The 13725-nt window shown below is 41.4% G+C and overlaps 1 protein-coding gene across 4 annotated transcripts in view; it reads left to right on the top strand.

The window, feature by feature from the left end:
• Window positions 1-2084: 2084 nt before the first annotated feature.
• The window catches only part of runx1 (RUNX family transcription factor 1), a 42542-nt gene continuing 30901 nt past the window's right edge, over window positions 2085-13725 (top strand). For 2 of the 4 annotated variants that reach the window (XM_053476841.1, XM_053476838.1), the window contains exons 1-2: window positions 2338-2470; window positions 2618-2758. In XM_053476841.1, coding sequence (XP_053332816.1) covers window positions 2392-2470; window positions 2618-2758 — 220 coding nt within the window. In that variant the 5' untranslated portion in view covers window positions 2338-2391. The other 2 variants (XM_053476839.1, XM_053476840.1) reach the window with 2 other exon arrangements.

Genomic DNA, 13725 nt, shown 5'->3' with positions numbered 1-13725 from the left:
TGTGTATTTGGGTTTTCGGATACGTCAAAAGAACAAAAGAATCACTTTTATAAAACATAAATTCCACCCGTACCGGAATATGAGACGTATAACACATACATGTAGAACTCTCAAAATGATCATTTTATTTATATTTTTTGATCATAGAACGACCGAAAACAACCAATGTAACACGTGAATATGTTGATCTGTGCTATTTCTGTGCCTATGCCTTTTTTTTTTTCTTTTTTTTTTTTTTTTCCTAATTCATTCTATGGATAATTGGTTAAAATTAATTAAAATTTAGTTCATGCATATTTTGTGCTGATAAAAGGATATACTGCACAATCCTGATCCCTATATACAGTAAAACCACAAAAAGGGTTTGCTCTGAGTTTTAAGGGCTATATGTGCACCAATATTCAGTTTATTAACATTTTTGGTGGTATCTGTGTCTGCAGCCTGTTTTTTTTAGCCTGTCTGAATGTGCACACTCGGCAAGACAAAAATGTCTAACATACCTGTTAAAATAAATGCCATGCTGATCCTGAGTCTATTTTGTTCATATAATATCATAAAACAGCCAGTTCAGGTAAACAGAATTAGAGGAATTAATAAATATAAGCAGCAGTGTTTTATCTTTAAAAGAAACTTACATCATGGTTATCTGATATTTTCCCCTAGTTCACTTAATTGCTTTTTTCCCCCAGAGCCTGGACTGGGAAACACCAGTTGTTTTGCTCAAAGGGGTTAGGAAACTTTTTGTCGTTCAAATTTATAGATAAGCACCAATTCGCCAGAAGAAAGCTAGGGGTAGATTATGTGATATCAAATTCAAATGCCAGTGGAGTCTTTATGATTGCTCATGATGGAACATCCAGTATCATCCAGTTTAACTTGAATAGATAAATAGATATAACACGCTCTGGTACAGAACAGTACAGCAGGCAAAATCTAGTGGATTACATCTTTGTGTACATAATATACAGTAATTACTCAACATGCTATATAACTGATAAGATGCACAAGAAAGATTCTGATCTACTCCATACAAATGACGAAAGTTTTAGTCATTAGGCCACGCAGACGCCTAGCACTCCCCAGAATTTGACTCAGCTGGCCGGTAAGAATCCTCACGTCCCAAAGTGTGTCTGAGTATAAGTTAGTAAGCTGAGAGGGAGGAGCAGCAGCTGGCCGCGCACGCTATTGCGAACTGCCACACTCCGCCCCACCATACTTGACCCGAACGCCCAAATTGTTGTGTGGAAAAGTGAGCACAGGTGTGGGTGTGTTTGGCATGTGCTGGGGGCGTGGTGGAGGTGGAGGTGTGCGAGGGTACGTTACAAGTGGGGGCGTCGAGTCTGGGAGTGGACGCAGGTGTCTGAGTGTGATATAATGGGGGTTGAGGGTTTGCCAGAGGCCTCGCAAGACACGGTGTTCTTTGAACAAAATTAGATGTTCGCAATGACTTAATCTGTCCTTTGACAGACACTGCTCCGGCGCAGGCTTACTCAGACACGTTTCCTGTGAGATATAATATACACCCTGACATTTAAGTGCCGATTGTGGAATCTAAATTTCGTCATCAGAATTCTGCACGAATAACTACGTGAATATATTTTGAGTGTGCGAATATGTAAACATACACACTGCTTGCAAAGTTGGTCGATGAAAGCGATATGAAAAAAAAAATGACATGTAAATTCTGAAGCTGTCAAATGATGGAACAGACAGAGAGTTAATTGTGTACTCTCCTGGAGAGGGATTTGCATGGGTAGATTATTTGTACAGTGACTTGCCTCTCCATTACTGTGTCATTTGCACACACACAAACACACACTCTGGAACTTTGAGAAACTGGCATTGGTTTTAAACTGTCCTAGCTTTGTCTGCAATGTTACATATTAAATACAAATACATCAGTTTTCACTCGTCAGGAAAATACCCACAACATTAGAGCTAAGAAACATGCAGAATAGAAGCAGATTTTGACAAAGTCAGAGTGAAATTGGCTCCACAGCAGAGCATGTGACCATAGTGGTCCAATGGGGCTTGAGCAGAAAGGGTTAGGGTTTTTTTTTTTATAGAAAGGAAGAGTTAAACTTGTTGCCTGGGTTGGATAAAGCTTTCTGTGGGCCACTAAAACCACAAACCAAAACTGTGATCAGTCACGGTTCTCTGAGCCACAGAGAAAGGAGAAATAAAGGTGGAGACAGGGAACCAGAAGAAACTGAGGCAAGGAGGCTGCTAAGTGTACATGCTGAAGTCAGTGTGAATCACCCGGATTACTGCAAGAAAAAAAAAAAAAAAGAAACCACAGCGACACATTTCTGCTTCTTCTGTTTTGCACAAGGGTAAGCATCAGTCGACCGCAGTCTGACCGCCGATCACTATCTGCACTGTCTCTCAACCATGCACAACACCCAAGGACACAACTGCCCCAGCACTACAACTGGAGAAGCATTGGACAATCATGTGGCTGAGGGTGTGGGTGTGTATGCGGGGGATTTTGTTCAGATTTGAACACTGTGTAGAGCTGAGAATGTAGTATTTCACTTTTTCTGCTTTTAGCATGCATATGCTTCAAAATACATCATCCTCATCATCCTCATCATGGTTGTTTCACTGACCTTTACAGGGCAAAGATCAGAGCCAGGCAAGATAAAGAGCCAGATCAAGTTAGAAGTATTGGATGGTGTCCTCCAGAAGCAGCCCTTCACCATGGCTTCAAACAGCATCTTCGAGACCTTTCCATCCTACCAGTCTTGCTTCGCCAGGGGTGAGTCTATTTGTTTTCTTACTTTCACGTCAACAGCTTTTAGACCATCGGCAGTGACAGGTTTGTACTGTTTTGTGTGCAAGCTTTCAGGAAATGGTGGATTCAGGTCGATCGGTTCGCCTTGTCGTACTTGAGCGCTCAATATGCAAAGTGATATTGCACGCAAGATGGAGAAGTGCACGCAAAAAAAAGACATTTCATGATTGTTGATTTGCTGTGTCAGTAGTGTACTGAAATCTCTTGGCTGGATCTGAAAACCACAGGCTGTGGGTTAGTGAGTGCTTCACTGGTTAACCTCACTACCCCATCATAAACACAGCGGTCTGGAGATGCGCGCATTTGGACTCAGAGACACTTTCTAGGGCAAACGTGTTTGTTTTTTTTTTTGTTTTTTTTTGTAGAAACAGAGCTATAGTGTGAAATCTTGATGTGTTTAGACTTTGAGATTCAGATTGAAATGAAATATTCTTTCATTTACATTTGAATTTTTATAAGTTATAAATAAGAATTGCACTTTGACTTGACCAATAGTAAGCTAGTAAATTGTACGTGAAAATCTTTCAATTTAATAATTGTATGTTCAAAACATTTTGTTTGTTTGTAAATATTAAAGATCATAGCTGATGTAATAAGGGACTTGATCTACAGGCTGTGCACCCCCTTACAGCCATGTTAAAACCACCATCTATAAAAATATATTTCATAATTATATTATTTAAATATTCATATTTTTAACATTTGCACAAATCAGACACAAATCTGCCCAAAAATGTTGAACTCAGAACTGCAATCTCTTTGTAGTATACAGTATGCAGAATCTCAATAGTGTTAAAATGACTTGAGTTTCTTATCATTTATGGCTACTGTAAGACAGATGAAAAGAAATCAAGGAGAACCTTTTCAGTCAGAAATGAAAGTCTTTAAACTTTTTAGGGTTTCGTTTCAATTTGTAGCTTTACTTTTCTCAAAATCATCTGTTTAACCTTTTAAACGCCAAATTAGAAAGTAATTTGGTGTGTGTGTGTGTGTGTGTGTGTGTGTGTGTGTGTGTGTGTGTGTGTGTGTGTGTGTGTGCATGCGTGCGTGCGTGCGTGCATGCTGTAGGTAAGTGTGTGTTTGTGTGAATGTATTTTGACAAAAGTTGGTGAACTTCAGATGCAGCTTCACATTTCACACTTGTCTGTTTGCTCTTGGTGAAAAGATCTGCTGTGTTGTTTTTGTTTCCTGACTCTTTGGTGCATGCACATTCGTGTGTCTTGCAAGCGCTGTCAGTTAACACAGGAAGTTTATCAGTCGCACCCGACTCTCGCTCAAGAACTCACAGTTTTGGAGGAACTTTTCTGTTTCTCATGCTCTCTCTCTCTCACTATGAGAAGAACTTGTTTTATTAGTAGCAGGTTGAAAAGTTTTAGACCATCATAACCTGTGTGTGTGTGTGTGTGTGTGTTGTATCACTTTTTAGTTGTTTTTTTTAAAGTATCTTAGCCACCAAATATCTATAAAAAAAAATTATAATTTGACAATTATATTATTTTGGCCCAATGTTGATATCTAAACTGCACTACAGGAACGATTCTTATGTCCTCCATATTTATATCGGCCCAGGACAGAGATGCTTTAACATTCCAGTATAATCATAAACTGCTACCATTTGTGCAGGAAATCGTGTGTCCTTTTGTCAGTCGTACTGTTCATGATGGTGTGCACAGAACAAGCAATACGTTTCCACACGCCTAAAACTTTATATGCTGTAAATCTATAAGATATAATTGGTGATTCTCAGGCCTTGTGGTTTCTTCTGCTCTCCCAAATGTACTTCTATCATGCACCAGTCTCTCACATACAAGTCTGTGAGGATTCTGACCTTATCATTTTGTGGCTTTGATTCTCTCTCTCTAACACACACACACACACACACACACACACTTCATATCTATACATGTAATACACATGAACCTGAAACAGTTGTGCTACATTATAATCACAATTAAAAGTGTTCTCTATATACTGTATACCCAAATAAGTTAATAATCTGAAAAGGAACACACACACACACACACACACACACAGACACACACACAGTTTTACAAACTCTATACCGTAGCCCCCTGTTGAAATATTCAGAAACTTCATATCTTAGTTTCTTTGTAATCCCTGCATCTGTCTGTTATCTACACCACGTCTCGTGTGTAGGTTGTTGGACGTGGAGTCTGTCTCAGAGAGTGTGTGAAGGAACCGTGCTAAACCACTAAACCACTGCATCTTAGTAATCATTACATTTAATTCTATTTTAATGAATAATAATATGCAATAATTCCAACTTGAAAGCATTTTGGACAGCTTTGGTGCACGACAGCGTATGTGTGTGTGTGTTATATCTAAGTCAAAAACCTTCAACCACAAGAACCAGTGGAACCAGTGATTCTGTTATTTGTTCTATGTACAGGAGGGTCACCCATCATGCAGCTTTTCTGAAGCACATAGGGTTAATTGGCTTGCTAAAGAACTCAACAGACATCCTTGTACACACTTACAACACACACACACACACACACACACACACAGGCTTAGCTGGGGGTTGAACCCATGACCTTTCAAGGAGTAACCCAGAGCTTTAACCGCTTGGGCCGCCCCTGCCTGATTGGGGTGGGATTAGTTGGAGAATGCAACAGCTTTTGTTCCCTTATTGGTCGATTTCATTCACAATACTTACAAGAACTTCCCAGTGAACCCGTTTTCTTTTATTCTGTCACTTATCTTGACCAGTTTCCTTCTCCTACACTCTCAACATCCGTTCTGGCACCTTAAGCCCCGGTGACCAACCCATATATCTACAGGTGTCTGACTAAAGGTGATGGCTGTATAAGGTTGCTTTTGTACTCTTGTGGACCACTGCCTCAGTTATGAGGGATTTATGACCATCTCCACGCTTCGTGTCCAGGTTTTGAGGATGGAGCCAAAGGGCCTACATTTTAGGATCCGAACGCCTGCCCATAGCTGATTCTGGTTATCAGCATCCACAGGCTGTCAAGAAGGAAATCGGCCACCCTGCCAGATCCCCACAAATTCAAAAAGGGACCCACACAAGCCTATAATTCTTTCATTTGACCTTGATCAACTGGATAGCAAGTGTAAATTCTACACTATGTGCATGATGGATGGCCGAAATGCATGAGCAGGTTTTTCTTTTACAACTTCATAAAGCATATCTAAATTTAATGCAAGGCCGTATTTATATTGCGTACTGATGCATAAAATGCGAACAATCCCCTTATAATTCTTGTGCACAGCAAACGCTAAGCTGCTTCTTAAGCAGAGGCATTTCTGGGACATCTGAATCTTTAATATCTCATTCTCTTCAAAGAAATTTTTCAATAAATGCTGATGTCATCATAAGAGACTCCAGTGACAGTAGGAGCCATGGAGCTGGTCAGTGGCTGGGGATCTATTGAGTTTCCTTTCCTGACTGCACCCACTGTATCACCGTGACTGGATGGATTTTCAGCTCCACTGGCCTACTTCCTTTACAGAGACTCAGTGACTGCAGGACCTAGGAACTGCTGAAATTCAGTCCGTTGTCCAGCAGACAGGCCGCTATCGAGCCCTGGTGTCGGGCAGCAGCGGAGCAGGGAGGCAGTGTGTGTGTGGCGCCACTGCTGGGCACAAGTCATGGAGCGTGGAGATAATGCTACCACATCTTGAAATGCATCTTGGACACTGAACTGGGATATTAGATAAAGAGGTCAAAAAAGCTGCATGACGAATAGGGTGTTTAAAAAAATGTGTCACCTACTGGTCAGGGTTGTGTTCACATTCCCCACCTCCATTTTCCTAGGATGAATTTATAAATTGTGGCTCTAAAATAGAAATATCAAAGTCACAGCATGGTTTGTACATCTATACAAAGCATTCTGCCTCATTTGCTACAACAGATTTATGGTACAAACTAATCGCCAAGGTCTTCATGTGGTGAATTTGGTGCCGGAAAAAGGAAAACACACACATCTCAGCAGAACTGTGGTTGACTTCGTTCTTATGGATACATTCTCACTCTTCGTCTATACCGCTATATACAGGGTCGCGGCGAGCCTGGAGCCTCTCCCAGGAGACTTGGGGTACACCTCGGATGCAGGGCACACACTCACATGCTTATTCACACACTTTGGGGCAATTTGGGAACAATATTTAGCCTAATCTGCATGTCTAACCTTAACTCTAAACCCACCCAGCATGTGGAGAACATGAATACAGACCAGAGGTGGGAATCAAACCCAGACCCTGGTGGTGCAAGGTGAAACTGCTAACCAGGATTAGCCTGGATTTGTATTAGTACGTATATTACTGTAGTGTAGTATTTCAGCAGAAATAGATTATCTCACACTCAAAAGATGAGCATGTTAATAATAAAATAACAAAACTATTATGAATTGACTTACTATCTCATATCACTAGCGCTACTACGTTGGTTAGCCACAGGTTTTGACTTGTGGTGGGGGCTGCACGCTTCATGTCAGGAATAAAACACAACAGGGGTAATAATGGAAGTTGATTATTTTTTATATAGCATCATGACATAAAAGGTTTTGTCCTTTATACACCACAGCGATTTATTAAAAAATTCTGTTATTTATTTATTTTATTTATTGTTGCTATAGATATTTAATGTTTTGTGTCAAATAAGATTTTACGTTCCAGGAATCGCGTATGCTACAGCAACTTGTCAGTCTGTCTTTGTCTCCAAGCTAATAAAACCAGTTGCTTGTTATGTTTCATTGAAACTGTTATAGACGTGTCACAAAACCTAAACATGCTTTTTTTTTTTTGGCCTACTGTTTACAAAGCGCTGACTCTGGAGACTCCTTCCAAAAATGCTACACAAACAAACTTACAAATCCCTGTGAACTAGCTGTTACTGTACAAATATCAGCAAGCTGTTTCTGAACGAGCGTATAAACTTCATATAATGTAAAAATGTCTGATTAAAGCTGCTGTCGAAAAACACTTTCCATTTTAACTATTTCTTTGTGTATTTATCTTCTTAGTTACACGTAGATCACAGAGGACACTTTTCTGCTGCTGTCGTGAAATAAGTTTGAAACTTTTTTCCAGTCTCAAAAAAATAACCCTGAGATCGGTGTTTGTCTAAAAGAGGCGGCTCAGAAAGACAACATGCAGTATAACTGACGTCTGATGTTTACAGTTGTTGTTTTTTTTTACTTAATCTGAGATCAAAATCCAACTACAGAGCTCCGCACATATTTACTGTAAGAGTCCGTGAACCGTTCATCGCAGTTCCACATAATATCTTTAATTCCCACAAATATTCATGAATGTGCATTTTTCTCTTATTCTTAGTTGACGACATGGCTGAGCGTTTTGTGAACGTGCTTTCTACAGCGTGATAAATGTGCAGGAGGAAAGTTGGGCTCCTCACTGCAAACTCAAATGCGCAAAACCACAGAGAAGCTTTTGCTGGTGCAGATAAGGGTTTGTGAACTTGGACTGCATTTCACCCACCCCTTCCCCCTTCCTGTCAGCCAGTAAATACGGCTTACATGGAAGATGTTGTTTTCTTGAAAATAACTGTATTTCTGTCAGTCAAGGCTCTTTTTTTTTCTTTTTTTTTTATGAAGTTGTGTTTTAACACCTAAGACCAGATTTAAAAAAAAAAAAAAAAAAAGGTACTCTATTTAGGATGCTTACAAAAACAACAACACACAAACAATCAAAAAAAAAAAAAACTGCTGTAAGTTAGACAGGATCGTTGTTTTTTTTTTTTAAGAACAAAAGTATGAACCATGGAAATGAACCATGCATGTCATTTTTTAAATATTGAATACGATGCCAACGGTTTGTTGAGCTTAATCGCACTAATCAACGTATGTCTTTAGACGTTTAATAACACTATTTGCTCTGCAGTTGTTGCCTGTGGTTTCTTTACTGTATTACACTCTGTGGCCAGCCTGTGGTAAAATAGCAATGACTGTGGCTACATGACTAGCCTCAGTGCCTAACCAATATGCAAAATAACCTTACCATAGGCTTATTCATCCACAAGCTGTTAAACACAAAGACACATGATGACCAGGAACTGAACACAACTTACACTAATAAAGTCTCACACTCGCGCACGTAAGAGTCATTCACGACCAATAGCCAATGCATTTAGTTGAATTGAGGTTAATGTGGAGCTGAAGGACTAATCCTGATTAAAGGTTGACCTCTTTACATCCATGTGGTATAAGTAATATTAAATCTTAACATCATCAGAGTGAACTAGTATTAAGATAATTATATAACAATAAAGTTCCATTTTGAGACCTTGTTCATAAGTCCAATTTGTTCGTAAGTCCAACCAACATTGTCTAGGTACTAGGACACTAACACAGTAGGATATACACAGTATAAACACAGTACGAAGCCAACACGGTTTATGATTTATATTAAAAGAACGAGCAGTGTCTGCCATCTTTTCACCTCGCTCCATTCTCTCAATTATTCTCACTTTTGTCTCCATCGTTATTGCTTGGTCGCATCTCAGCAGTGCCAGCTTCATCACCGCTGCGTTTGCGTTTGCTTCCCTGGGATGCACGCTGCACGCATGTGACAATGTACTGTACGAGCGTGAATGCATGAATGAAACCAGGACGTTTGAGTACGTATTGTAATAGAAATATATCATCTAGCTGCTTATGTTCCAGTGTAAAAAAAACACAGTGTTCACACTATGGTTGTTAAATTATTGCAATGTTAAATAACTGATAAATTTGTTTAAATTCAAGGGCATTTCCTTGTGACATGTCATCAGAAACCTAACTCTGTGTGTGCGTGTGTGCGCGCGTGTGTGCGTGCGTGTGTGTGTGCGTGCGTGCATGTGTGTGTGTGTGTGTGTGTGATGTGAAAGAGAGTAAGAAAGATGTCACAAGGAACCTGTCAGTTAAGCATAGGCAGAGTTCCTAACGGTATCCTTACATCTGTGGCTTCCTTCCTCCTCAGTATCAACCGAAGAAGACAAAATGCCATAAATTTTAAATCTTGATCTTGCAGTGTTTCTGTGGACTCTGGTACTTAAAACAATAAATAAAGTATTTTCCAGGACTAGATGTGCGTTTATATATATATATATATATATATATATATATATATATATATATATATATATATATATATATATAATGCGAAGTCACTGATTCCACTGAAAAGTGTTTAAAGTGGCGGCTGTGTGTGGATATAAATCTGTCCCTTCTTTATACACTACCTGTCATCTTATCTACTGTTGGATTTGTTGATTCGGACCATGCTCTCATGCTCATCCTGCCGTTAGCCATTTCTGAATCTCGCCCTCCTTAAAACTGACTGCCGTCCATCTGCATACCCTTGCTGTAACTCATGCTTCCTCTCTCACATGACCAGTGGACGGCTCGTGTGTGTGTAAATGCTCCACTGGCAGAACTCTAGCCCTGTGTCTGCTAGAGCAATTATGTCGCTATGATTCAGCTTCTCTTGGCCCACTTCCTGGATGCATTTAGCACCACCTGTTTCCACACACAGTCACCTGGGCGCCTGACACTGCTGCTCATGGGCATGGCATGAAGTATGAGCTCGGGGGATGGAGAAAGACGCGTAAGCTATGCTTAGTCAGTGAAACATCACATACGACAGAGATACAGTCAGCTATGTTCAAGCAATATCATACAAGAGGGAGTGCTTTTGTGCTATATTCAGTACAGCTGTGGTGCGGTCGTGGGTGCATGGACGTGGCCTTTGCTCCGCCAACCCATATCCATCCACGACTGTTAGATTTAACTAACCACAATTGGCAGAGCTGGCGACTGACGGTTAGTGTAATTAACATGGCTGAATTTTGAATTCATATACAGCCAAAAGATAAAGAGAATAAACCATAGAGGTGATGGACAATTCTGAGAAACTTACAAGATTTACTTTATATTTCTAGGTATCCCCCTTTTAATAGCATAAAATGGAACGCTAGGGTGTATAAACCTTTGTTCCATGCATCATGTAGTGCCCTTGATCAGGAATTAGAGAGAGATTTGGAATTCAGCCTTTAGTTAAAAGCTAGTTAGACAACACAGTTAGTTTATAAGCAATCTAGAACGACTTAGAAGCGATTACTATCAGATGTGTTTTCTTACTGAAACTGCTTCCATGACTGGGTTTGAATGTGGGTTTTGGCAGGCGGCTGCTCTCCGCTCAGTACTGCAGACCGTACAGTCCTACTCTTACCCATGCTGGCACCCGACAGTTAGTGTAATTAATCAGGACCACCTGTGACACAGAGTGATACATAGAGTTAAACAACCCAGTGCAATTACCGTCTGCTACCACCGCTTGTGGAAGGACTATCTCACGTCCAGTCAGATTACTCGGTTGGAACTAACTCTTGCATAATTAAATATGTAGAGCCTAAATATATCCTCATAATAAAAAGTGTCCAGTTCTCCACCTTATGGACTAGATTGTGGGCCGAGATCACAATATGGATGTGAAGCCAGCATTTCAGTGAACGGCACAAAAAGTAAAGGAAAAAAAAATACCGTAGCAGAGATGATAAATGTATAAAAAGCTTAGAGAGTTTTCTGTTTTCTAAACATGAACTATCTCTTCTTCTGTATCAAGTCCTGTATTGTGGCCTATCCAATTGCAGTCATTTATTTAAATCCTTCAGCAGGAGGCAGCTCATCTGACCAGAGATTTTGCATCATCGATCTCCAGAGACTAGCAGACACCGGGACAGTAAAGAGAGTATTTTGATCAAATTTGAATTTTATTCCCCCTCATACTGTATGTTCTCAGAAACATCTCAGAAAGATTGAACAAAAATCAAATATGTGTTTATTACAATCTAGAGGACTATTTAATACGTTATCACTTTAAACGGCTTTAATTACTGGCTGAAATGAGCATAAAAAAAAACTGATGTCTCTTTACAGTCATGTACAGTACGTTGCTTACAAATTGCAAATACAGTAAATATTATTTGAATACCCGGGCTTTAGGAACTCGTATCAGTGTAACCTTCCGAAATGAGGAAAATAGTGAAGAGAAAGTATGTGTATAAGAAAAAATGTAGAGAATAAGGGACTTCCCTGCTTGTGCTTCTGTGTTTTGCTCTTTTGGTCAATTTGTCTTTGTTATTTCTCCATCCTACACACAGACATTACCATTAGCCCTGTTATTGTCTAACATTTGCATATCTACAGAACAGCACTGTCATTGTTGTTAGACAGAACTCGCAGAAAAGGGAAATTTCACACCCTGACACTGATGCCAACACAGCCATGAAAACACACCACGGCTACGGGATACACACCACAGCCACGAATACAACCCACAGCCATGAAAACACACCACGGCTAAGGGATACACAAAACGGCTACGGGATACACACCACGGCTAAGGGATACACAAAACGGCTACGGGATACACACCACGGCTAAGGGATACACAAAACGGCTACGGGGTACACACCACGGCTAAGGGATACACAAAACGGCTACGGGATACACACCACGGCTAAGGGATACACAAAACGGCTACGGGATACACACCACGGCTAAGGGATACACAAAACGGCTACGGGGTACACACCACGGCTAAGGGATACACAAAACGGCTACGGGGTACACACCACGGCTAAGGGATACACAAAACGGCTACGGGGTACACACCACGGCTAAGGGATACACAAAACGGCTAAGGGATACACACCACGGCTAAGGGATACACAAAACGGCTACGGGATACACACCACGGCTAAGAGATACACAAAACGGCTACGGGGTACACACCACGGCTAAGGGATACACAAAACGGCTAAGGGATACACACCACGGCTAAGGGATACACAAAACGGCTACGGGATACACACCACGGCTAAGGGATACACAAAACGGCTACGGGGTACACACCACGGCTAAGGGATACACAAAACAGCTACGGGATACACACCACGGCTAAGGGATACACAAAACGGCTACGGGGTACACACCACGGTCAAGGGATACACAAAACGGCTACGGGGTACACACCACGGCTAAGGGATACACAAAACGGCTACGGGATACACACCACGGCTAAGGGATACACAAAACGGCTACGGGATACACACCACGGCTAAGGAATACACAAAACGGCTACGGGATACACACCACGGCTAAGGGAAACACAAAACGGCTACGGGATACACACCACGGCTAAGGGATACACAAAACGGCTACGGGATACACACCACGGCTAAGGGATACACAAAGCGGCTACGGGGTACACACCACGGCTAAGAGAAACACAAAACGGCTACGGGATACACACCACGGCTAAGGGATACACAAAACGGCTACGGGGTACACACCACGGCTAAGAGATACACAAAACGGCTACGGGATACACACCACGGCTAAGGGATACACAAAACGGCTACGGGGTACACACCACGGCTAAGAGAAACACAAAACGGCTACGGGATACACACCACGGCTAAGGGATACACAAAACGGCTACGGGATACACACCACGGCTAAGGGATACACAAAACGGCTACGGGGTACACACCACGGCTAAGAGAAACACAAAACGGCTACGGGATACACACCACGGCTAAGGGATACACAAAACGGCTACGGGGTACACACCACGGCTAAGAGAAACACAAAACAGCTACGGGATACACACCACGGCTAAGGGATACACAAAACGGCTACGGGGTACACACCACGGCTAAGGGAAACACAAAACGGCTAAGGGATACACACCACGGCTAAGGTATACACAAAACGGCTACGGGATACACACCACGGCTAAGGGATACACAAAACGGCTACGGGATACACAAAACGGCTACGGGATACACACCACGGCTAAGGGATACACAAAGCGGCTACGGGGTACACACCACGGCTAAGAGAAACACAAAACGGCTACGGGATACACACCACGGCTAAGGGATA

Source organism: Clarias gariepinus, chromosome 18, assembly GCF_024256425.1.
Source record: "Clarias gariepinus isolate MV-2021 ecotype Netherlands chromosome 18, CGAR_prim_01v2, whole genome shotgun sequence".
Taxonomy (NCBI): Eukaryota; Metazoa; Chordata; class Actinopteri; order Siluriformes; family Clariidae; genus Clarias; species Clarias gariepinus.
This window is presented reverse-complemented; position numbering and strand designations above follow the sequence as displayed.